The sequence below is a fragment of the Silurus meridionalis genome, chromosome 1 (genome assembly GCF_014805685.1).
Source record: "Silurus meridionalis isolate SWU-2019-XX chromosome 1, ASM1480568v1, whole genome shotgun sequence".
Classification (NCBI taxonomy): Eukaryota; Metazoa; Chordata; class Actinopteri; order Siluriformes; family Siluridae; genus Silurus; species Silurus meridionalis.
Genome location: NC_060884.1, coordinates 6,904,596 through 6,931,446, shown reverse-complemented (window position 1 = coordinate 6,931,446; position 26,851 = coordinate 6,904,596). Strand labels below are relative to the sequence as shown.

Genomic DNA, 26,851 nt, shown 5'->3' with positions numbered 1-26,851 from the left:
GGAGACCCTCATGGACAAACGCACTTGGGTGGCTGTGAACTTTGTTATAAACAGTAATACTATTTGGTGTTTGCTTCACTACTTTGTGTTTTTTTTAACAACTTGTTTGGTCTTTGTTTGATTCCACCTTGTTAAAGGTTTACATGGCGAAATGCAACCTGGTTCCAAGTGCCACCCATAAAGGTTCCACCTGCCACACACAGTTTATGCTATAAGGTTCTCATAGGCTGTCCCTGAACAGCACTTCTACCACTAAAGGAAATATGCTGTGAAGGCAGGGGCCGATAGCAGGATGCATCACAGAGGGAAAAGAAATGATTATTGAATTATTGATCAATCAACTACAGACTTAAAGTTATACCACTGGCTTTCAACTATTTTGTACTCAGCCCTTCACTGGTAGCACACACCAAGTTTGTTCTCTTGCTTAAGGTGTTTTTCATCTGATCTGAAGAGGTGTGATTAAATAGCTAGACACACATGGACTAAATTATAGGATCTACTTAACAATTTTTTTTTTTTTCACCGAGGAGGGTGATGAAGGGGTGCCATACTGAAAGAACCTGTGGACTTGCCTCTGCAACTAGTTCAGTTTCAGAAACTTTTGGAGGTAGTGACCCGAGCTGTTGTTAAGCCAAACTTTGTTTGGCCAGCTGAAAAGCAGAGATTGCATATTCAAAACAAACTAGATGAGCGCTTCCTGCGACCTGTCACTGCCTCAGTGCCAGGGCCTGCCTTTCTTTCCTGTTCTGCACACCAAGGTGTCCAGATCATAGAAAAACCCTTATTTGGCCTTATTGGCACTTTCTGATCTCAGTGACAGGAACAGAGCTTTTCTCCTAGATGCCCCTGTCATGCCAACTGGCCTGTTCGGCAACGCTGTCAATGCTGTCGAAGGCCGCAGACTGCCTTTTGGCCTTCCAACGATTCCTCCCTCGCCGCTCTCACAGGGTTGCTTGTTGGGCTCAACCCCAGCCCGGTACGCTGATGTCTAGAGACAGTGATGGATCTGAGGACCGTCATCTTAAATCAGAGGGCTTCGACAAAGAAGTCCTGACCATTCAGAACCTCTGAGGGGCCCCTCTGGGGAGGGGCGGTGTATGCCTCAACATGTGATGCCCGCCTCTTTTCAGTGCCCTCAGGAGATCATTTAGTTAACCTTGCAACCCTTGGTTTTTCAGGGCACAGACATCTCCAGTCTTCAGGGTGCTGCACTAGCTGCTCTAGGCATACCAGAGGTCGGTCTTGAGAGACTGATTCCCTTAGTAGATTATCTGGCAGCCTGGACACTCCTGCCAAACGTGTCTCTATGGGTCCTGCACACTGAATCAAGAGTCTACAAGATTCAATTCAGGTCCTCCTTGGTTCAATGGGGTGTTTTCCAATCTGGTGGGTCCCGAGCAGGCTCTGGTCATGGAACAAGAAGTAAACACTCTCTTTGAGAAGGAGGCCATCCAGGTCTCCAACAGAGAGTCCAGGTTCTACAGCCGGTACTTCATAGTTCCCAAGAAGGATAGGGGGCTGCATCCTATTTTAGATCTGTGTCAGCTAATCCGCTGACTTATGAAGCTCAGGTTCAAGATGCTCATGCTGAAACAAGTCATGTCTCAAATCAGGTCCAAGGACTGGTTCGTCAAGATAGATCTGAGGGATGCGTACTTCCATACACCCATCCTTCCTCTATACAGGAAGTACTTAAGGTTCCTGTCATAGGGCCCTGTGTTTCGAGCTCCTTGTCCCCACATAATGTAATGATGGATGCCTCCCTCATTGGCTGAGGGGTGGTCATGAGTGGACGCTCCACCCAAGGTCTATGGAAAGGGCCCCATCTCTTGTGGCACATCAACTGCCTGGAGATGCTGCCTCCTTTACAAGCTGGCATGACAGATCCTCCTATGGGCCCAAGGGAAGTTGCTCTCACTAAAGGGCACAATTCATCCATTTCTTCTGGCCGTCTCTTCTCTGATAAGAGCTTGGAACCTTTAGGCCCTCTCCGTGGCCCCCTCTATTCTGGAGATTAGCCCAGGCATGGCCAGGGCCTTTCTCTACCCCACGCCAGGGTATGTTCCCAAGGTGCCCCTTGCAAACATCCATGGCCAGTCGTAGTCCAGGCATTCTATCCTCCCCCCTATTTGGGACCCCAACCAGGGGACCCGCTTGTGTCCAGTGCTTGCACGTCCACAGAACTGCCCTGTGGAGGAAGCCGGACCAGCTGTTTGTCTGCTACGGTCCGTATAAGAGGGGTCTTCCTGCAGACAAGCAGACCCTCAGCAGGTGGATTGTGGATGCTATCGCCTCTTCTTATAAGTTCTCTGGTCTTCCCCGCTCCTTTTGGGGTCAGGGCTCATTTGACCTGAAGTGTGGTGGCCTCTAAGTTCTTTTCCCCAGGGGTCTCTCTCCAAGACATTTGCAACGCAATTGGCTGGTCCATCCCTCTGACCTTTGTCAGTTCTTACAGCCTTGACCTTAGCACCACTCCTGGCCCCTCAGTCCTTCGACCTAGCTGTGCTTATTCACACTTTAGTTGTCTTTAGTTGTCAATAAGGATTTAGTTGCTGGAGATGCAAAGTTTTTCTGATGCAAACCAGTTCGGATGGTATTATTGACAGAGGGATGGTATCAACAATTATGCAGGCACAATATAGGTTCTTTAGCAGTTGTTAGATATTTGTCTGATCAGCCAATGTGGCAACAGACCAATATGTCAATTATTAGAGTAAAACAAGATTGAATGAATTAGGAAGGGTAAGAGTGGATCTTTACTAATGCCAACACTTTATGTTGCTGCTTTTGCAAATGCTTGTTGGTTGCTTCCTGCACAAGTCACTTTAGCTGTACCTTGGGAATAATTGAATGAATCTAAAACACCCATAAATACAAAAGACTACTGTATGTTTTGAATGGCCTTCAAAACATACAGTCAAAACATAAGTTGTGCAATTAATAAAATCATGTTGACTAAATGTATTGGATAGCTGAAATTCATTGTCATTCACTATTCGACTTTAACTAGCCACCCAATGCAAAGGAATACATGGGAGTAGATGGACAGTGTTACATTTATTATAGATTTGTGTGTTTGCTGAATAGTCTTAGTTCATGGGATATTCAGATTTCTCACCACACATACAAACACATATAAAACTGTTCTAGCTCTAGAAAGAATTCTATAGAGTGAGACTAATTTGCTAACCACAAAAAGTGACATTTTGCTGTTGTTTTTTTTCCAGAACACTGTTCTTTATTCAGGTCTAAATAAAATTAAATACATTGTAGTTTTTTCATATTAACGGTTTAGATTAAGGTTTTACTGTTAAAATTAGAATATTGTGGTATAAGTAATATAGTAGAAAAGATTGATTGCCCATGAGGTCATTAAAGTATTGCTGCATGACAATTTCAAAAAAAAAAAAAAAAAACACAAAAATTTAGTTTGAATCAACACAAAGATTATTTATGGTGCTTAGTCAGCATGAATATAAAAATTAAATCAGGTATGTGTTAAATCACATGAACTGATTTAATGTATAGATCTGCCAGTTTTATCTCTAACTACGATTGTATACATTTGTTACTCGCAATCAGATTTTTACTGGCTATAAAAACTAAGCATATTTGCTTCCTTTTTTTGGAATGAATCGTAATAGAAATTATTCAAAATGTTTTTTCTAATGTTGCAATACTAAAGCAATACTGCACCCCAGTGGTAGCTTGTTATAACCAATAAAGGCTTTTTAGGTGCAGTTCAGACATTAAAATAAGACACAGCCAACCTTGTGGTCCACTTTTGCTTGTGGTTGTTCTATTATGTTATCCAGACTTCTCCGTTAATCTGAACCAAAACGACACAACTGTCTATATGTCCTTATACAGAGAGTTACTCACAAGTATAACATCAGTCATTTGTTAATGAAATTTCACTTAAATGTGCATATCAGTAAGTGCATCAAGCGTAATTGTCCTTTCTGCTCAGCAAATTGCCTTTTTTGTTATTCCAGTATGGCAGTTTCCCAATCATTTTGTACAGACGGGGGTTGGTTTGCTGCATTTGCTGACTTTACTCTTGAGGCAGTCTGGGTGAGCAGAAGGCAGATGCCACAGAGGACGCTGAAGAAGGAGGCAGGGGGTGCCAACATGAAAGATGGCCCATAGTACAAATTGAGGTGGAGGTCTGGGCACATGGAGGACCTGCGCTGTAGGATGGAACGCTCCAGAGAGCCTGAGACTTGCACCCATATTGCAAATGTCACCACTACGACCGAAAGCAAGAATCCTAAAAACATGGATAGAAGTTTTAGATATTTAATCTGTATTTTAGACAAATTCGTAAGAGATGAAAAAGTTGCAAAAGTGAAATTTAAATGATACATGCTTGTATTATTTGCTGTTATTTGTATGTGCAAATTTTTTACATTGCAGTAATACCATACTATATTTTAGCATGGTTTTCCGTGTCATGTGACCAGATTAATGCTTTCTTATTGTTTGAGTAAATTTGTAAAGAATATCAGTTCTGTCTTCCATATCACCTCATGTGCACCTTCATATGTTAAATTAAATTAAAGGATTGCCATTCTAGTGTAAAAGTTGATTGAAATCAGCTCAGAATGTGAAAGGAATAACTATATGCCATGATAAACTTTATGATATATTTGTACAACATGTGAATGCAAAAATATTTGAAAGGAAAACTAAATACAATATTGGATCTACAATCCTGCATATTGTGTAAGGAAGAAACAGATGAAGAAGAAAAGATTGCAAAACAGCAGGAATGCTAACCAAAGAAGAACTGTATTTACCACCAGTTATGAAAAGAGCACCTCCAGCTTCATAAAAACGCCGGTTGGCTCCTGGGATGCCGCAGATGGTAACAAATGCACCAATCATAACCATTGTAAATCCCAGGATAGAAATAATACACCAGAAAATCCTATGCACTGGAAAAACATATTAGCTCTAAATGTGAATATTTTATAGATATATATCAGTGCTTTGGAGGTTAAAATAGATCAATAAAATGTTTTCCAGTACACTATTTATTTTATTATAAATTAATGAAATCTTGCATGCTCCTGGACTACTCATACAGTATACAGCTTTAGAAATACAGTTTAGAGAAATTCTCACATGTAGTTGTATCTGGGTTTGAAGCACTTCTTTTCTCAGATGGAGGATCATGGGAAAGGAAGACAGGCATGCAAGTCTTCTCTGATGGTTGGTTGGCTGTAAAAAAAAAACATACACCATTCAAAATGAACAGTTCATTAACTTTTCATGCAGACAGTTAAAGTATGATTGTATTGTTACATAAGGTTCAGATTCCTGATATGGTGACCTACTGATCCAAAAATCCATTATGCTCTCCTCTTCTCTGCCTGTTCTGTAGTAGCATTTCCAAAAAATGCCTTCATGGTAGGACAAAACTGCGCTTTTCGTACCATGTGGGTCTTCTTTTAGTCCATCCTTTAAATTTTTAAACAGACAACAGTAATCTGTAACCATAATCTGCATTTCTTTTGTTAATATTAAGCACACAATTACGTACATGAATGAATTACACAGTTTAACTATTTTTTTGTTCTTTTTAGCTATTTTCTAACACAAATATGTAGTTTCTGGATATCTAGATATAAATATACACTATATGGAAAAGGTTTGTGTACACTTGACCATAAAATGTCTTGTTTTTTAAACATTCAATTTCAATCATTTCTTGTTATAAAAACCTGAACTCTTCTAGGAAGATGTTCTACTAGATTTTGAGGTGTGCGTCTGAAGATTTGTGTTCATTCAGCCATAGGAGTGTTACTAAAGTCAGGTACTGATGTAGGGAGGCCTGAGGCGCAGTCAGTGTTCCAATGGTTTTCAATAGGGTTGAGGTCAGAGCTTAATGGCGTGACAGCAGAGATCTTCCACTGAAACCCATGTAAACCATATTCTCATCTTTGTGCAATAGGACATTGTCATGCTTGTACAGGTTTGCTGTACCAGCAACTTCCTGCAATCAGGAACTTCTTCAGTAATTTGAGCTACACGAGCTCGTCTGTTGGATCGGCCCACACAGGCCAACCTTCGCTTCCCACGTGCATCAATGAGCCTTAGCCTCCCGTGACCCTGTCGCTGGTCCACCGCTGTTACTTTCTTGGACCACTTTTAATAGATAGTGACCACTGCAGACTGGGAAAAGCCTACAAGAGCTGCAGTTGTGGAGATGCTCAGACCCAGTTGTCTAGTCATTACAGTTTGGCCCGTGTCAAACTCGCTCAAATCCTTACCCTTGCCTGTTTTTCCTGCTTTTAACACATCAACTTTAAGGACAAAATGTTCACTTGCTGCCTTATATATCCCATCCACTAACAGGTGCCATGATGAATAGATATTCAGTGTTACTCAGTTCACAGGTCATAATGGTATGATGTCATAATGTTATGCCTGATCAGTGTATTTTACAATGTGATTGTTGTTATTCATAGTAATTCAAGCCCAAAGTATATGTAACTTTATTGACTAAGAAGCTCTTAATGATCGTGATTAAGTCAGTGTCTCAGTACAGTAAAAAATCAGATATATTGTTTCAAGGCAGGTCCTGCAATGATATCAAGGCGACTCATCTTTAGCCTAACAACAGCAACACACACACACACGCACACACACGCACACACACGCACACACACAGCTGTTCAAGGATCTCTCTACTTTCAAATTCCCAAGCTTTATATGCTCTCTCGGCTCTCTCTCTCTCTCTCTCTCTCTCTCTCTCTCTCTCTCTCTCTCTCTCTCTCTCTCTCTCTCTATATATATATATATATATATATATATATATATATATATATATATATATATATATATATTTTAGTCTCTTTCACTGATATACTGCTTTGTTCTATGAAAAATCATGCAGCCACTCTGTTCTTACCTTTCTTATACCTCTCCTTACTCTTTCTACGTTCTTGTCCTGTGGATCACAAGACTCCAAGGATAAAAGCCAGTAGTCTGTACCAAGAGAAAGCAGAAAAAACAAAGAGCCCAGACTTCCATAGAAGCCAGCCATTAACTGGAGAACCACTAACCGCATAACGAAAGAACTCAGACAGAGTCACCTACTGTAGATAGACTTCTGTCTGCTTTACAACATCTGTTTGTCTGTCCATCTCTCATGGCTCCAGAGTGCATGACAGCTTGTGATAAAGTTTCCCATGTTACCCTCCTTTTTATTTTTGGTGCATTCGTTGCATGCCAGTCATAATCCCACCCCAGTTTAAAAGTCAAAAATAACAACTAAAGAAAGTAAGTAATAAACACACGTGACATATGGGGCTATATAAGGATACTGGGTGCTAGAGATGAGGTAATGGCAATCATTTTAGAGTGTGGCACATTCTTAGTTTTACCCCATTAGGTAATATTAATAGTTATTTTCTGTTAGAAGAGTTCATGTGAATTCTGGAACTTTTTTCTGATGCTGTTTTTACTGAATAATAAGTGAATGATTCAGGTTAATCTCCTATAAAGACCAACTGTTCCTGTAAAATGTCATGTTCCCTTTTAGGAACTTAAGCTGCGTCGAAAACGCTTTGGGAATGCATCGCATTGTTCACGGTCTGAATCACGTGTAAAATCTGGCAAATAGGCAGTCATGACGTCACATGAGCTTTGTGTTGTTTGTTTGGGAGTGGAGCATGCTCAATCGGCTCTCTCCGAGGGACAATTGTCTGTGTTGTAGCCATATGGCTATGCGCATGCTCCGCTCCCAGAGATCACTTTTTGAGGAGAGTGATCTCCGTTGCGGCTCAGGCCCCACTCTCGATGAGGCGAAGCGGTGCCGAGGGTCATGGTGCTCACAGGCCGACCTAGCAGAAGGCATGCAGATGGATAAGTCCTCTCCAACCTTCCCTGCTGGGCCAAGCTTCCGTTCCCTGGGGAAAGCTCTTGCCGCGACGGGCCTTTCTTCCGGCTTGTGTGACACGGAGCCCCGGATCTCTTCCTCCAAGGGTGTTGCCTACTAAGCTGTTGGAAACCACTTCGGCCTTAGTTGGCAGAACAGCAGCAGGTCAAGCCGCGGGCTGCCTCCACACTATGGGTGTGTTGCAGCCATATCAGGCCATTCTGCTGTGAGAGTTGTGGCGAGGGCTTTAACTCTGGGGCTGACGACATCAAGGAGTTACGTTGCGCTGCCGACCTTACCTTTAGAGCCACCAAGGAAAAGGAGCGGGCCGTCGGTCACTCCATGTCAGCCTTAGTAGCCACAGAAAGGCATCTATTGCTCACCCTGTCAAAAATTCCTCGAGAAGTTGGTTCCCCTAAGAGATTTCCTGGCAGCTTGGGAAGGTCTGCTAGATGTATCTTGGTGGGTCCTGCACACATTAGAGAAGGGCTACTTAATTCAGTAGAATTCTAGATCTACGCTCTTTAAACCGCTCACTCAAGAGGTTCAGGTTCAAGATGCTCACTCTCAAGGAAATCGTGTCACAGATCAAGTCCAAGGACTGGTTTGTCATGATAGATCTAAGAAATGCCTATTTCCACATAGCCATTCTTCCTTCTCACAGGAGGTTCCTGAGGTTTGCTTTCATAGGCGAAGCATATCAATATTGGGTCCTCCCGTTTGGCCTAGCACTCTCACCCCGCACCTTCACCAAGTGCATGAATGTGCCCACATTAAGGAATTGGGGTTAAGACTAAACGCAAAGAAGAGTGTGCTTCCTCTACTACAGAGAACCCCCTTCTTGAGCGTAGTCTGGGACTCGACTGTGTTGCGAGCACAATTGTCTTCTGCCCGGATTGATGTCATCCTCATTGCAGTCAAGAGAGTAAAAGTAGGCCAGTCATTGACTGTGAGGCAGTTCCAGAGGCGGCTTGGTCTCATGGCAGCAGTGGCCAGTGTGATCCCACTTGGCCTCCCCCATTTGAGATGATGGCTGTGTTTTTGGCACTGGCACTGGCTACGTCTGTACACCTTTCCCCCTATAGCGCTGCTCCTGGGAGTTCTGAAGAGAATCCGCCAGGAGGGAGCTCGTCTCCTCCTGGTGGCACCTCAGTGGCCAGGCAGACCTTGGTTTACGGACCTGCTGTCCCTCCTCAAGGGACCTCCTTGGGAAATTGCTCCCAGGAGGGATGTCCTCTCACAGGCAGGGGGAAGTCCCTGGGAAAACACCCCCTAATGACACGCTTTCTAAGTGACACCCGGAGGCTGAGGCCCGGGACACAACCCATAGTGCCTGTGTAGGACTTGGCCGTTTTGCTGGTGGCTCTAACTGAGCCCCCCTCTGAGCCCTTGGCGGATGTGGCCCTTAGACCGCCTTTCTCCTAACAATCTCCTCCCTTAAGAGGGTCGGGACCTACAGGCTTTTTCTGTGGTCCCGTCTCTCCTGGAGTTTGCCCCTGGCATGGCCAGTGGTATATTTTACCCCAAACTGGTGTGCCACTCAGAAATGCCACTCAGTGAATGTTTTAATGGTATTCATTCACCATTCTGTGTAAACTAGAAACATATCTGTGTCAAAATTCAAGAAAATGATTTGCTGGCTGGATAATTGCATGAATGAGCAGGCATAAATTTGATTTTACATTTGATATTGAAATGCTCATTAAAAAGTGCAAAGGATCTGGCTACTGTTAGAGCTCTAAACCAATCAAATTTGAGAATTCAATAGTCATGTGGCACAAATAAAAATACGGTACATACAATGTAACACATTACTGTTTAACATTATTGTAGTGCTTTTTATGTTGGAAACCGTCATCAGCAAGCTAAACTCCCCCAAAAATGCTGCTCCCCAGACACCTGAATCTAAGAGACAGATGGCACCCAAACCTATTCCTGTTCTGTTCTGCAGGGTGCCCACCACAAATCTCACATTTGAAGGATGCAGAATGATGCCGAACACGATCAGGCCTATGATAAGCAGATATGACTCAGGGAGCCAGATGGTGATCTTCAGATGCATGTAAAGCCATTTTAAATATATTGCATAAGCATTTTTTTAAGAAAATAATGTTTTCAGGATTCTAGGGTCTCTTTATTAGATCAGCTTTCTTGCATGTTTTGTGTGTATTAATGATGTTTGCGTGTGTTTCCTGTAAAATTCCAGAAACATGCAGGTCGTTGGAGTAATTACTGAAAGTTTCAAATGAGTAAATTACTGGGGTCTCATCTGTGGTGAATGAAAATCCTTACATATATAATATGATAAATGATAGTACAAAAGTTTTTCAGCAGGTAATGCAAAAGTGTTGCTCAGTCTATGTTGCACAGTAGAAAAATAAGTTGCATCAGATCCTCACATTGATTACAGTGATACTGTAATGAAGATTAAGAATGTTCTTCAAGGCTCATGACTGTTTGTGTGTTCAGTGGCCTTTGAAAGATAACATTTTTTATCGATGGTTGTTCTGACACATAGTGAATTACAGAGCATTTATGATATTAATTTCAAAATTTATTTAAAAAAAAAAATTACAATTATAATTGTGTATACTGGGATCACCAATGTGAGGATCTGATGCAACTAAATTTCTCTACTGTGCAATATAGTCTGAGCAACCTTTTTGCAATAGATGATAAAGCACTGTGTACACGTGTACAATGGGCACTGTACACTAGTGTCAGCATTTAGTATCTCAGAGCGTAAACCACTGAGCCACCACTTGTCAAAATGAAATGCATATATAAAATTTAACCAGTGTTCATTAACAAAAAAATTAATGCACATCTTACATTTTAAAATAAATAAATTATGAGTTTTGCATTACATTGTGCATTGTTTGGTGCATACATGTAGAATGGGTATTATATTAATATTAAACAAATTTCCCTGCAAAATTTAGAATTTTTTTTATTATTTTTATTATTTTATTTTAGAAAATTAAGCATGGTTAGTTTGCAGTAATAAATTGCAGTACAATGGATGCTGAAGATATTGAAAAGGGAAAATTTCTTATTTGTATTGACAAGAGCATAAATTCATGTCAATGCATCAATCACATACGAATATATATCATCCAATCATATATCAAATATATATAGGTTTATTTCTAATAAACCTATATGTTGAGCAATACAACTAAACAAAAGCCTTTTATATTCAACCTATTTTTCCCTTTATAATTTTGAGTCATTTGTTAATGCTTTTATTCAGTGCAACTTAACTGAAACAGGGTTTTAAGGTCTTGGTTAACACCACGACATCAGCAGTTTGATGATACTGGGATTTAAACATTTCGAATGATTTTCTAATTACTAGCAAAATACCCCAACAAAGATTTTTTTACGTGTAATAAAAATTCTCATATGGACACCTACAAGCAATGATCACAAGGTGGCAGCAGAGTCCTAACTCAAACTAAGTTTTTTGGTTGGTTTGGTCTGTTTTTTTTGTTTGGTTGACAAAATTCATAAGGCTGAAAGCTATTCATACTTGATATAACATATATCAGAATAAGAATCAGAATGGGGTTTATTGGCCAAGTGTGTTGACACACACAAGTAATTTGGTTCCATCTTAGACTTTACAAGACAATATAGATTATACTAGACTAAAGATTAAATAAGAACACGATATACAGAGTATATGACAGATCAGTAATATACATAAAGTGTGAGAGTGCATAATAGTGCAAATAACAGTATTGTACATTACAAAAGAAAAAGATATTACTATCAAGTTAATATATTGTATAGTATTATTATACTATTATACTATAGATATACTATATAATATATAATAGATATTATATTATCTGAATGCTATTTAATATAAGAAAAGATATGATAGAAGTGATATGTAGAAGTGAGAAAATGTTAGCAGAAGTAGTGTTGCAAAATATTTTAAGGGAAAACAGAGCTAATGCATGTTCCAACAAACCCAAGAGTTAGACAGGCTACACATTCCAAAAGTGAGCATGTTAATTATATATCAGGATGTTTCACATGAAGAAGGAAGATTTTTCTAAAGACCAATAGAATAGAATAGAATAGAATAGAATAGAATAGAATAGAATAGAATAGAATAGAATAGATCATGTGACCAATTAACTATATAGAGTTATATGAGCTTGATTGACCTTTTAAAACCAAGGTCATTATTATGGAGTTGTGCCACTTTTGTAGTCATAGCAGCTTCTATTATATATGATTTGGGAGTGTGTTGAAGTTTGTGCCTCCTCAGTCAAAAGAGCATTTGTGAAATTAGGCACTGGCTTAAAATGTTCCAATTTCATCCCCAAAGTGATCAATGAGGTTGAAGTCAGAGTTCTGTGTGGTTTCTCCACACCAACTTCATTCAAAATGTGTTCATCTAGTACTTGTACGTGTGCACATTCATGCTAGAACAAGAAAATGTCCCGACAGAAAGAAAATTAAATGTAGACATGCAGTTGTGGTAATTCTTTCAGTATAAACATGGCCAGGGCCAGAAAGATTTTCTCCTGACTTACGTTGTAATATATTTTTTCCAGGAATATGTATTCAATTATTCCCAATAGTCGATTCTATTAATTTCATAGCATTTCTCTCATGTGCACCACATCTTGGAGCAGTGCATCTGAGTGTCATTTTAGGTTGGAGTTTATATCTAAATAGATTTTAGACGTGTTGCCGGGGTCAAAGGGAACTGCCATAAGCCCTTCATAGTCAGTACCTGACTGCAAGGAAAAGCCATCGTCATTTGATGAGGTTAATATTGATGTTTGTATGAGATGAGATGTAAAGATGATGTATACAATAACTTTGGCTTATTTGGTTTCTTGCTTTAGTAATGACTTTCTTTTTCATTGTATAAGATTCCTGTCTGTGATGCAATTCTCTGTTATACTGCATTTCTGTATAATATTGGTGGTTTCTATAGCTGTGGAGTCATGATGATGATGGTTTTAACCCTCTCAAGGCAGGCGTTGCTGATTTGCAACAGTTAAAAACTAACTACCTTATTACTCCAGATACATATTTTATGAGGTTTTTTTACTCAGAAGTACCACTGCAGGACTTGGTTGTCCATTAGCAACAAACAGTTTCCCACTTGCTGACCAGGTGGCAGTGTAGTCTCCCTTCCAACATGTCTGTTTCCATGGGTTCCCTGAAACTGATTTTCTTGGCATCAATTTCGTGTAAGTATCACTATCAACCTCCATTAATTTGAAACTAAAACTGCATCAGAAGAATCATAAGTGTATATAGACACAGTAAATGCCAATTAGTAGATTTTATCTCTTCTGGATTTTTCCCCTGGTGCAGCTCTATTTCAACGTAGCAGATTTGCAACGTGTGGCCAGATAGGTACCACTGGATATCACATGCTTTATCTACTAGTTTGCCTATATTTTGAGCAACAGTTTATACTAGGGTTATTTTCCTATCACCAGTGTTTACGTATTACTTTGAGGTGTCACTGAGGGTATATCATATGGAAAATTTAATAATTTGGAGTGAAGTTACAAACAATCAGAGGCAGATTTGATCAAAAGCAATGGCACAATACCATGTTCATTTGACTGTGCAGTGAGGAAAACTGATGTAGCCTAAATTCCATGGCACTTTTATTAGTACAGATCATTGTGTCAAAGCATTTTTTGGCAAACTACCTTACAGAATACTCTCTATGCAGGATTTGCAGTGTGTTATGGCAGGCAGACGAAAGTTTTACTCAGCCAGGGAAGTCATTGAGTACATTTGCCTTCCTGATGGTGCTTTATCTGACACAGAATCGATTCCAGACGATAAAATTGCTGATCCAGATTTTGAGGAATCTCCTGAAGCATACGAGTCTGACTCCAGCTTTGATGATGATAAGCCACTGGCAGCAATACCAAAAGCTAATCTCAACCACCTTGATGTTGAAATTCATAACATACATGCAGACAGTGACACTGAGGTCCCAGATGACAATGAACCTCAGCCAGGCCCAGCTCCAGTCAACAAAGAGTTTTCTTGGAGGCAGAGGAAACCCCCAGCAGCTGACATAGACTCTTCATTCCGAGGACCTGCATTCTCACCTCCCCCAGACGAAATACCAAGTCCAAAGTGGTATTTTGATCAGTTCATGGACAAATCTGTGTTTGAACATATTTCTAACCAATCTAACTTGTATGCAGTTATGAAGAATGGCCCAGAACTGAAAACAACCCTTCTGAAATAGAGCAATTCATTGGTTTACACATCTTGATGACCATAGTACGTATGCCATCATACCGCATGTACTGGCAGACGGCAACCCGCTACGACCCAATTGCGACAGTCATGGGACGTGAGCGATTTGATAACCTGCGTACATACATCCACATGAACGACAATACCAATGTGAAGCAAAGGGTGAGCCTGGATACGATCCATTATTCAAGGTGCGTCCAGTTCTTGAGAAAGTCCGTGCCAACTGTTTGAAGGTTGAACCAGAAGAAAACCACTCCATTGATGAGCAGATGATCCCCTTCAAAGGAAAGATTGGAATGAAACAGTATATCAAGAACAAGCCGCATAAATGGGGAATCAAGGTCTTTACTCGTGCAGGTGTCACTGGACTAGTCTATGACTTTGAAGTATACACTGGAAAAGGGACCGTGACCAATGAGCGTGGACTTGGTGTTGCCGGTGAAGTTGTGCTTCGTCTTGTATCAGAAGTTCCAAAAGGACTAAACTACAAGTGCTTCTTCGACAACTGGTTCACTTCCCCTGAACTCATTGTGGAACTGAAGAAAATGGGAATTCTAACAGTTGCTACCATCAATCGTAACCGTCTCCGTGGATGTACCCTCAAGAGTGACAAGGAACTCTCAAAGGCCGGGCGTGGTGCGTATGAAGTGAAATACGAAAAGACAAGTGGGATGTCCATCGTGAAGTGGTATGATAACAAGGCAGTGTTGCTGGCATCATTGGCCCTGAACCTGTTGAGAGATGCAGAAGGTGGTCGAAAGAGAAGAAGGAATATGTGGAAGTGGACAGACCCCACATTGTCAATGGTTGGCTCCTCTATCGCCGTCATCTCACCCAGAAGCAGGAGAAGAAGTATATGCCACTTCTTGACTTCCGTGTTCAAGTTGCAGATGCCCTCATCAAGGTTGGCAAACAGGCTGACTTGAACAGTAGGAAAAGAGGACGACCGTCACTGGAAGATGATCCAACGTCCCATCAAGCTGCCCCACCTCCACCTCCACTTCAGAGGATCTCTGCACCATCAGTTGATGTCAGATTAGACCGATGCGATCATTTCCCCATCCATGCTGAGAAACGTGGACGATGCAGACTTTGCAAGAATGGCTACACGCAAATGGCCTGCCTGAAGTGCAAAGTACTTCTGTGCTTTACAAAAGACAAAAACTGTTTCTTGGAGTACCACATGACAAAGTGACTTGGAAACATGCCCTACTCAATGAGGATTTGAGATATTGGATTTGGATCCCATATTGTTTTTGTTGTTGTTCTGCCACTGAAAAGCACTTTGTTACATTGTTTGAAAAGTTGTATATAAAAAGTTATTGTTCATATCATATTCAGTCGTCAGTGTCTAATTACCACACTGGGCCAATGTTGCAAATCTGCAACATCCCAGAACGCCTTGCATGTGAAGGTCTCTCTAAAAAAAAAGTCAGGATTCTATTGTACTACCCCATATGATAATTTTCCCCAAATATCAGATTTTTCCTGTTACTAAAACTTAATTTGAGCCTGAGAGGGTTAAGAGGTGGATTGACTGGGGTAGGACACCAGGGAAGGCCTGAAATGCACGGCCTCCAACGAGCATTAGCATTACATCACTCAAACAAAGAACCTCAGATATGTGCATAGTGACAGTTATAATAGTGTTAGGCACGGCTATGAAAACCTATTCTGCAAAGCTCCTATTGCACAATTCTTGTCATGATGTGGCTCTCAGAGAAAGTTTGGAACTCTGTAGTTAGTGATACAACAGAGTCCAGGTGTTTATTGTGTGTTATACACTTCACTTAGTGCCCTTGCTCTGATCGTTTTTGTGGTTGATTTTTGTTGTGTGCTGTTGTTGCTTCTAGACACCTCAATTTTACAATAAAAACACTTTTTTTAGCCAGGGCAAATCTAGCAGGCGAAAAAAAAAATTGCCAGAGTTTTTCTATAAAATTCCATGACTGGAAGCGTAATTTTTATACATCTGTTAGCAATTGTTGCGTGTGAAATACCTAAAAGTAATAATCAAAAACGTTTCGCTGTATAGTGTACTGTATGTATTTAAGTAGGAAAAAAATAAACACATGATCTGTGGTGATCAGAGATAATCTTTGGGAACTGACACATGCAAATGCAGCTCAGTCAAGCTTCACACACTGCTGTGGAGTCAAGCGAAACCTTGTATAACCATAAGCTGTGATGTGAACTGGAGTCACTAAGCATGTCTCACAACTTTTATTTGCAAAACAACTTTTCTCTCTAATATCTGTCTCAAATCTGTGTTAGTGAGCACTTCTTCTTTGCTGAGATAATCCATCCACTAACAGGTGTGGCAGAGAGTGTGATTAAATATGATTATTGCATGATTGTTATTATTGCATGATTATTGCACAGGTGTGCCTTAGGCTGGCCACAATAAAAGGCCACTCTAAAATGCGGCAAAAACAAAAGTGTTGTGTTTATAATTTTGTTCAGTATAGCAGTAATTTCAATTGATTTAAAAGTAAATGCGCCAAAATTATATAAAATGGAATTTAAATAAAACAATGAGTGTTGGGACACCTGACATTTCCAGTCATATGTTGTTCTTCCACATACTGTTACCGCAAAGTTGGATGCATGCAATTGTATCTGAGTTATTTTGGTTCCCTTCACCTGAAGTAGGAGATTTAAACCCATTAGAGCATGACAATGCCCATGTACACAAAGCCAGCTTCATAAAGATATGCTTTACATGGTTTGAACTGGAACATCTTTCATGGCCTGCATTAGAGCATTGACCTCAACCTTATCACTTTTGGGATGAATTTTATTTATTTATTTTTTTTCTTCACATTTGAAGTAATGGAGAGTGTGTTAGAGAAGTAAAGAAAAGAGTGCAGGCAGGGTGGAGTGGGTGGAGAAGAGTGGCAGGAGTGATTTGTGATAGAAGATTATCTGTAAGAGTGAAAGGGAAAGTTTATAAGACTGTGGTGAGACCTGCGATGTTGTATGGATTAGAGACAGTGGCACTGAGTAAAAGACAGGAGGTGGAGCTGGAGGTAGCAGAGCTGAAGATGTTGAGATGTTGGGAGTTATGAGGATGGACACGATTAAAAATATGTTTATTAGAGGGATAGAACATGTAGGACGTTTTGGAGACAAGGTGAGGGAGGCGAGATTGAGATGTTTGGACATGTGCAGAGGAGGGACATGGAGTATATCAGGAGGAGAATCCTGAGGATGGAGCCACCAGAAAGGAGGAAAAGAGGAAGGCCACGGAGGCGGTTTATGGATGTGGTGAGGGAAGACATGCAGGTAGTTGGGTTGAGGATGATCCGCTGTGGCGACCCCTAATGGGAGAAGCCGAAAGAAGAAAAAGTAGAAGATTTGAAAACATTTTTATTCGAGTTGTTTTGCTTCGGGTTGTAAATCAGCACAATTCCTCCAGGGGGCACGCGTAGAGTCGCAGCCGCACGTGTGCAGGGGGTGGGGTCAGCTGAGAGTTACGTCACGCGAAAGGGCGGGGCGAGATTCTGCGGCGGCGCAGGCGGCAGAGCGGTGTGTACGGTTGAAGATGTCTTCAAGGATTTGATCGGAGCGTGGACCATTTTGGATTGAGCCATCGAGTGATCATGCTGTCGCCGCTGAAATGTAAGTACGCTTAGTGTTTATGTGTGTGTGCGTTAAAGGTCAGCGTGTGGGAACGCCCTCTGCGTCACCGGACTTTTACTTGCGTGGTTGGAACGGAGGGAGATGTGCGCAGCGCGGCTAAACTTAGTGCACAAGTCAACATGCAGGCGGATCAGATGATGCTCGATTGGACGCTCATATTTCAGTGGATTTGGAGACATGCAACTTTTGGTGCTTGCCTTGAGCGAATGAAGCAGGGCTGTGTTTATGTTTGTGTCGATAAATAAACAGATGGCAGGCGTTAAGGGTCACGTGACAATCCGACCCAGCTGAAGTCACCCCCCCTCTTTCTCCCCCCACCGACACCCATACACATGGCACAGCATGCACACATTATAACACTGAAGTACCAGTATTTATTGCGAAATTTAGCACATTTCCTTTCTTGAAACATATAATCCATGGTGCACCTCAAGAATCATATCCCTAGGGTAGATATGCATGATTATGATGAAGTGGAATACATCCTATATGGTAGCTAAGCCACGCTTGTGGAAGGCATTAATAAAGATCAGGGACAGTAGGTCATGCCATGGTTCTCAAAAGTGGAATCCTGGAAGTACTGATGTTCCAAGATCCACATAACATGATTTACATTATACTGCAACAAGTGAGAGTTGGTCATAGTCCTGTGCAATAATAATTAAAAAAGCTGTTCCAGAAGGCTATTAATATAATTAAATAAAAATGTATTTTTATTTGTATAGCGCTTTTAACAATGAACATAGTCTCAAAGCATCTTTACACAGATTATGTGGAGATAATAGTGAATATGTTCTTTATAAGTAAGTTTGTCCCTGATGAGTGAGCAGATTTTGACTGTGACTGTGGCAAGGAAAAACTCCCCAAGATGGCATAAGGAAGAAACCTTGAGAGGAACCAGACTCAAGAGGGAACCCCTCCTCATCTGGGTTGCACCGAATGTCCATTTATTACAGATATACAATGTTGCGGGGTGCAGTGATGATCAGAAGCAAACTGCAGACTGTTGACATTAACTACAGTCCAAAACCATCCTCAAAATATAACATAATAATCAAAATAATATAACAGCAGTGATAAAAAATAAAGCAGGGAAACCTACATTACAAGACACCATAATGATGAATACAGGCTTTAAAAAATGCTCAAAAATCAGGGAGGAGTGAACGTGTTTTGAATCTGTTTTTTGTCAATTCTTTGAGTCTTCATGAATTGGGACAGGAGATTCCATAAGGTAAAAATAAGTAACAGAAATCACTTTATTTGAGTGTATGTAACAGTAAAAAAAAAAAAAAATACGGGGTTTACAAGATCTTAAATCTTTTAGGGAAAAATAAAGACAGAACAGGTCAGAGATGAAGCTCAGTGTTGTGTCTGTAGAGATTTAAACTCTTCATATACTGAGATTACATTTTTTCATGAACAAAAATCGTTTTCGGCTTAAGAACCTCTAAGAACTTTTAAATGCACCAATTCACTTTTTCCATACTTGATTGATTTAATTCTACTCTCTGACCTAGGAGTAATCTAATATTGGCTTCTGCTTAATAATTAAGATGATTATGCGCAGGCCTCTTTTGCTGTGATTTGTAAAATATACCGTAAAGGACAAGCATTATAGCAGTAAGCTTTTACAATTTTTATTCTTGAACTCAAGATCTATGATTCTTTAGTTCACACACTTGCTCTATCTGAATCTTAGGTGAATTAATCTTTAAAATAGGGCTCCTGAACTTTACGGAATACAAGCAGGATGTTGCATAAATTCGAGATGAGAAATGTCGTTTGAGAAATATGGTACATTTGCTCCAACCTGGCTGGATAAAGCTGGTCTGGGCAAACGTTTGGACCCAAGTAGTAACAAAATGGTATGAATGAGAGCAATGTGCAGAAAATCTTTTGTACTTTTAAAATGAGCAGATATTTACTCCAGAAATATGGTGAGAAGCAATACATATGATTAGGCTTCTTTACAAAACAGCTTGATACAAAGCATTAGTTAATGAAGTGTTACGACAAACTATTTCTTATCCTGTCTTTCTTCCCTTTTTTGAATCTATCCATCTAATAATATATCCACTGATCCATTCATCCACCCATCAATCCATTCAATAATATACCAACTAATCAGCTAATATCCATCTACCATCTATAAATGATCTATTAACCTACCTATCTATCCATTAATCCATCCATCCATCAATCCCATAACTCACCCATCTATCCATTTATTCATCCATCAATCCAATACCACACTTGTCTTGCTATCTCAGGGATAAACAACTATAAGTAACAATACAGTAGGCAATAAACTTACACCTTCTTTTATACAACCTTGTAACCACTTTATCTGCTTTAAAACAATGTCCATTATAAAAAGGGCAATACAAATAATAATAAATTGAATTGTTTAGCCATTAATCCATCCATCAATTCAATAACCCACCCACTCATGTCTTAATCTATCCAGCTATCTACTAAGTCATGATTGACTTTTTTTATCCATCTAATAATTTACCTATCCATCTATTAAATTGCTTACTTGCCCACTCACAAATCCAATTTCCTATTTACCCATCCATTAAACCACCCACTGACAAATCCATCCAACCATCCATCCAATAATTATTGTGATTGTGTGATGGGCAGTAGTAGTTCATCAGCTCTCACTGTTTAACATGAACTTTCATGGCTTCTGAATCGGATCTTCAGTTATGGCAAGTTGTTGCATTGGGTCACGATTTTTTTTTTCAGCTACTAACAACTTTACAATAATAATCCAATAAAGTGTAGAGTAACATGCTTTTATTCTCTGCTTTATATTCAACACTGGTGTCTTATCTATTCAAAGACTGGCACAAGTAAAAAGTCATAACGTGATGAAAAAACTTCAACTGAGACAAAAGCCACATCAAATTGAATATTTTTAAGTTTATAAAAAGAAAGTTTTATTTATACCAATCACAAATTGTTAAGCAATGTTATTGCCATTCAGTTGTGTCAGTTGTTTAGCAATTTGAATGTAGCTAGACGTTCCCAAAATCAACAAATTAAAGATGACATCAAAATCCAAACTACCGTGAATTCCGGGTTTTCCCATTTTGTGTCCTTCACAGGAACCCTCTGAATTCCTTGTTATTGACAGGAGGACTGTCTTAGTTCACTTGTGATTATCTGTAACTGTCTGCTCTTACAGGGGATTAAGCCTCAGCTGTCAAGGTTAGATAGCTGATGAGTCCATCATCTTTTTTTCTTTTTTCTTTTATTAGCTGTCTGAGATTTATTTGGTAAGAAATCGTGTTTGCTAGTGAACATTGGGGAAGTATGTGCTGTTAAATGTATTTGCCATGACAGAGAGCTGTATCTTTGCTTATATCATGTTCAAAAAAGAGTGTTATTGCGAGAGTTGTATTTTGTGTGTGTGTGTGTGTGTGTGTGTGTGTGTGTGTGTGAAGCGAAAGCATGGATAAGGAGAGTCTGAGGTATATTGGAAATGCAAAACATTTTCCAAATCAGAACAACCCACATCATGCCTATATTGAAAGACACACCTTGTTCATTGATGTCAGGTGATATTTTTATGGAGCTCTGCTTCCAACATCAGCCATGAACTTTTGCCTGATTGAAAGGTTTTCCTTTCACTTGCAATAGTCTTATTTAATGAGAAAAAGAATGTTACTAGTGAACATTTTAGACTACTATACAAGTGGGGTTAAAAAAAATTATATATATGTATATGTTTAAGATCTTGCCATGTAGTTCTTTAAAAAAAGATGATCCACATAGTATGGACATTTTTTCTTTTCATTTGTATCTTCTCAGCTCTGTCATCTTTCTTCTTAATTTTCACAGACTACTTAGGCAATGTTCACATTAATATAATAGACCTGAAAATGAGAGAACGTTTAAAAATAAATAAATAAAAACGCTTATCATAGCAAGATGTCCAAAAACAATTACATCACCTGCTTTTGTGTTAAAACTGCGCCATTTCCTGCACTATTTCCATCAGCCGATGCGATTGCAAATATATGTTCTGCAATCTGCTAGCTCAACAAGGCGATCCTAATCTTTACCTACGCTGTTAAACTGGATATCAGCACAACGACTGATGTAGATCGTCCAATTTCAGTTCAATTTAAATTTTATCTTTATTTGTAGAGCACTTTTAGCAGTGGACATTGTATCGAAGCAGCTTTACACAGATTAAGCGTTAATAAAAGTATGTACAAGTCTGTTCCTTATAATTATAAGTTTATCCCAAGTGAGCAAGCCAGTGGTGAATGTGGCAGGGAAAAACTCCATGAGATGGCATGAGGAAGCAATATTGACAAGAACCAGACACAAAAGGGATTTTCATCAATGTCCATTCATTACAGTTTATTGTTACTAAGCTGTGCAGTGATTAAATGCAACCTATGGTCCTGAGCTATTGTAGTAGACTTTTGACAGTCCAGATCCATCCTCAAATCTCCCGTGTTGCTCAGTAATCTTATGGATCTAAAGGCCGTAATGCAGAATCATCCACAGCTCCACAAAGTGTCCTCCAATCTAAGAGAACACCAACCAGAGGCAGGGGGCCTTGATGAACAAGGCAGATCTGAAGAGAGCAAAGGGACAGGAACACCGGTTGCTGATACCTCAGGAGCATGTTTAACTCGACAGAGAAGAGCGGTCCACCATTTTGCTTGGAGTTGAGTGGGTTACCTGTCATTGTTATTTAAATATCACCATCTACAGAGATGTTGGAAAAAGTGATCTATTCCAATGAGTCATCTTTCACCATATTCCCAACAAGTGGGCGAGTACATATTTACAATACATGCTTGACCTCTACAGTGAGGGCTACAGTGGCTTGGTTGTGCTTGTAGGAGGCATTTTGTTGACATGTTCCACTTGTCCTCTTAGAGGCAGGCATCGCTGCAGCTCAGTATTAAATGCTCTTTATCTTTATTTCTCTCCGGATGCGAGCGCTCTCTTCCAGGGTGATCCCAACCTCCATCTGCAGTAGAAGAGGGCTCATTCAATGGTTAGATAAGGAAAACAGGTGTCAGTCACCAAATCACCAGATTTTAACCAAAGTAATTCTTATACAGGAGCAATAGGTTAGAGAGCCTTTCATGACTGTTTTCATACTATTCCATGATTATCAAGCTACCAATTCAGGGTATGTTTTTTGGTAGAATTGTGTTTATTTGTCCAGTATCGTTCCAGAGATTTATACCATTTATTATTAGGAACACCAAAGCTGTTCTGATTGCTAGTAGTGACTCAAAGCCTTGCTTATATACTCTCTCTTGTTTTGTTTTATTATATTTTTATTTGTGTATACATTCTTTGTGGTAAAAGGTTTAAAATGCTGCTTGGCATCTGAGAAAACAGACCATCGCAAGCTCTGCAGGCTATACATGTCTCATGCAGCCAGAGGGGTTTTGCAAATGCAAATGACTTTGCAAATAAAATTGGCCAACTGATTTCTTGAAGGCATTTAAATGTACAGCATATGAAATGGTTTTGACTTTCCTCTGTTTATAAAATCTTATTCAGCTGCTCTTGCTTGTTTGTACAGTATGTTAAAAATAGCATGATTTACTTATATCAGATCTTTTTTTAATGACTTTCTCTGGTCAAGCTGCTTATATATTCTCCACTTAAGCACTTAAGTCTCAGTCAATTTCTTTACAATATACACTGTTTTCTAAATAAAAAGTATTTGTCTAATTTTATAAGGCTGCACCAGTTTGAATCCCTACCTGCTTTGCCTGAAAAGATGACTTTGCAAAAAAATAAAAGAACATTCACCACAGCAGGCTTTCTGAAGTGTTACATAATGTTCATCCTGATGCTTTCCATGGACACGATCCACTGTGCAGTCGTGGTCGTCTACATCTTGGAAATGATGTTGTGTGATTAATGAAGAACTGTCTTCAACAGCCAGTATAGACTCAGCTCAGCTGTGAGATCGAGGTGTTTTAAGCTGAATATTTTGATGCTCATTTAGAATGTGGAGAACCTAGCATTTGGTAAAAGACAGAAGTGTGTGTACACTTGCTTATAACTTCATGGATGTGGGATATGCAAGATGGCAGTACTGCAAATACAGTTTTAGTGAGAAATTGTGGTCTAGTTAATGTCTGCAGTAGTGTAAAGAAATTAAATATTTGTGTGTGGACATTTACCATTTCAGTTTTGTATTAATTGCAGAGGTTACTTGCCTAAAATGATCTATTTAGGCAGCTAAAGCTAATTTTGCTTGAAATTTTTTTCTACTGAAGCAACTGCTCCAGAACCACCACACACAATTAAAGGCATTTATGAGTAGCATAAATCGTGTTGAGCCTTATGTTTACTAATAAGAACAGCTATAAATTCATATCTGAAAGAGTTTCAATAAAAACTGTTTGGTTTATGTTTCCCCTCAGCAGTTCTCCACTATTTTCCTGGCACTCTTAACCAGCATAGAGCACAGGCCACTTTGTTTGCATCAGTTGTGTTTAGCCCCTGCTTTTCATGTCTCTTTCATATCCATCACCTTTGCATGGGTGGAAAAAATAATTAACCAAACCCGAAATAGTAAATATAAAGCATGCTGGCTTATGTGTTGTCTACAATCCGAGTCTATGGTTTTAGCAGAACCAATTTGTAAATAATAAACCATGCCTTTTACATTGAACTTCAACACTGCTTTACTCTCCCTTGGTGAAGATTTGGGGTTTTTGAGATATGCTTTATGCTATATTTATTCTTTACCATTTAAAACTATTCTTTTTAGAGTTTTTTTAAAGCTATAATATGTCTTCCGTTGAGCCCTTAAATGATGAGGCCTTTATAATTAGTGAACTAGCTCTTGTAGTTTCCTGCTTCTTTAGGCAAGACTAATTGTGCTAACCTCAACACCACAGACACACAGGCATACTCGCACGCAATCTGTGCATCGCGATCTTTACATGACTAGCCAAGCCACACATTAATAATAAGTAGACGCTAGTAGCCAAATGCTAATTGGTGGCTATGACTTAGCCAAATGAGCACCCCTATAGTGAAATACATCCCACCCACCTAACTCTGTACTCAAAATAAAATAAAGTCAGGAATTTATTAGTGAAATAAAATCGTTCACTTTGCCATGGAGTTCGGATGGTTTACTTATTGCATTCAGCATTTCAATATATTCCAAAAGTGTTCAATAGGGTGTAGGTCAGAGCTCTAAAGCGGGCCACTCATAACTTTTAATTTTATTAACTTTTACATAACTCTATGAGAATCATATCTTCATGGAGCTCACATTGTGCATTATCTTGATTGAACAGTTTTGGATCTCCCGGTTTATGTATCGGAAAAAAGTAAATCTACCACATCCAAAGACATCCTATACAGTTGTTTGCCTCCAATTTGTGATGACAAATTCTGAAAGAACCATATATGGCTCTATAGTATGGTGTCCCAATACTTTTGTCCATATAGTGTATGAAAGGAAGACACTTTAGCCTGGTCAAATCTAGAGATTTTTTTTTTTGAGAACCCTGAGAAAACCCAAGAAGACCTGAGCTCAGGATCAAACCTTGAGCTGTAGGAACTCAACACTGCGACCATACCTCCTCAAGATAAAACACACAAAAACCACAGCTTTCACTTTCCAGCCATATGAGCAAAAGTGCAATAAAAAACTTTAGCCACCTTTTAGCAAAACCTTTCACCATCCCTGTACGTCTACATATTTGTAGTCAGCCATTGATTCATTTTATTTATCTTGATTTAAATTTGACGCTTTTGTAATTGCCGCTAAAGTGTAAGCATGAGAAACGCCCACTGCTTGCTCACTGCTGCTAGTATAACAGTGAACAGCAGTCATTTCCAATGAAGCAAGAAACTTCCTGTTATTTACACACACAGAGAGAAAGAGAAAGGAGAGCTGAAGTGGTGAAGTGGCTAGCGAGCGTTTCACAGAAACTATTATGAGAACAAGTTTTGGCACATTAAAAAAAAAAAAAAAAAAGGGCCAGCTATTATCGGAGATGTTTGTATTTGTAGGCTCGTACTTTTTTTGTCGAGCACACAAAATGGGTTTTTCGATTATGTGGCTGAAGAGCTTTTGTCTATAAATTGATTTGCAGAGTGACATTTTAGAGTTAAGATTTCAGAGTTTAAGTTAGATCTCGGCTGGTGATAGGGATTAGCTATTGAACAAATGTGTGTGTTATACAGGACTATGCATATGTCTCTATACATGCATATTAGAGGTTGACTGATATGGGTTTTCATCTCATAAAATCTAATTAATAAGACATGATACAAAATTGCTTCAACATTTATTCAACAATACAAGCCTCTCCAATCAGTGCACTTGTTAACAGGTTTTGGTACCGTACCTACCTGTAGCCTTAACTACCAGCTTTAGTTTTATAGTCTGAATCAATCAGAAAAAAAAAAAAAACAGTTTTCCTATGGGATCAATCAAATTTTCTGATTTTAAACTACAGCTGGTTGGAGGTTCACTCACAAGACAGTTCCAAAAATGTACTCGGTTCTCTCTCCAAATGTTACTCTCATTCTCTTTTCAAAAGGAGCATCATATGTAAGCAATAAAATATATATGGCTAGATTAAGAACAAAGAATAAGAAATTAAAACCCCAGCCACACCAAGCTGACAGTTGGCCGTTGGGCAACGTCAGGTGGTTTTAGATCATCAGTCGACTGTTGGCTTTAGTCGGACGGCATCAGCTGTTTTTTTTAGATAATTTTGCATGTCTAATTGGTCCCGAGGCTCGTCAGCAAGAAAGAAAACTCTGATTGGCTGTTTATCTTAGCGAATGAGAAAAACTAAATAAAACAGTCATTCTTGCCACTTGTCTGCAACTTAGCAATTATGATTGAAAAAAGCTACACGAATCTATTTGCAATGATCGCTGCTGGTGCAAAAGCTGCTTGCTTTATATATTTACAGTTCTAGTTCTTTCGGTTTCCTTGTTTGGATACCGAATACAGATTACTGCCACCTGTTCGTATGGGGAAGTTATGTTCTCTTATGCAAGCGCACACACAGTTTGGTGTGTCAGAAGCAC

General features: G+C 39.5%; 2 protein-coding genes across 12 annotated transcripts in view; one reads left to right on the top strand and one right to left on the bottom strand.

The window, feature by feature from the left end:
• Positions 1 to 3,400: 3,400 nt before the first annotated feature.
• tmem182b (transmembrane protein 182b) overlaps positions 3,401 to 26,851 on the bottom strand; it is a 33,424-nt gene continuing 9,973 nt past the window's right edge. The window contains exons 1-5 of one of the 3 annotated variants that reach the window (XM_046857178.1): positions 6,920 to 7,280; positions 5,343 to 5,466; positions 5,131 to 5,226; positions 4,783 to 4,940; positions 3,401 to 4,273 (exon numbers count right to left, since the gene is read on the bottom strand). In XM_046857178.1, the coding sequence (XP_046713134.1) occupies positions 4,253 to 4,273; positions 4,783 to 4,940; positions 5,131 to 5,226; positions 5,343 to 5,466; positions 6,920 to 7,078 (558 nt within the window). In that variant the 5' untranslated portion in view covers positions 7,079 to 7,280 and the 3' untranslated portion in view covers positions 3,401 to 4,252. Of the gene's footprint in view, positions 4,274 to 4,782; positions 4,941 to 5,130; positions 5,227 to 5,342; positions 5,467 to 6,919; positions 7,281 to 26,851 lie in introns of those variants that run through there. The other 2 variants (XM_046857159.1, XM_046857170.1) reach the window with 2 other exon arrangements.
• Positions 17,617 to 26,851, top strand: part of inpp4ab (inositol polyphosphate-4-phosphatase type I Ab) — a 62,696-nt gene continuing 53,461 nt past the window's right edge. For 8 of the 9 annotated variants that reach the window (XM_046857147.1, XM_046857112.1, XM_046857095.1 and 5 more), the window contains exon 1: positions 17,617 to 17,767. The gene's annotated coding sequence lies outside the window, so the exon portion shown is untranslated. The remainder of the gene's footprint in view (positions 17,768 to 26,851) is intronic. The other variant, XM_046857138.1, reaches the window with a different exon arrangement.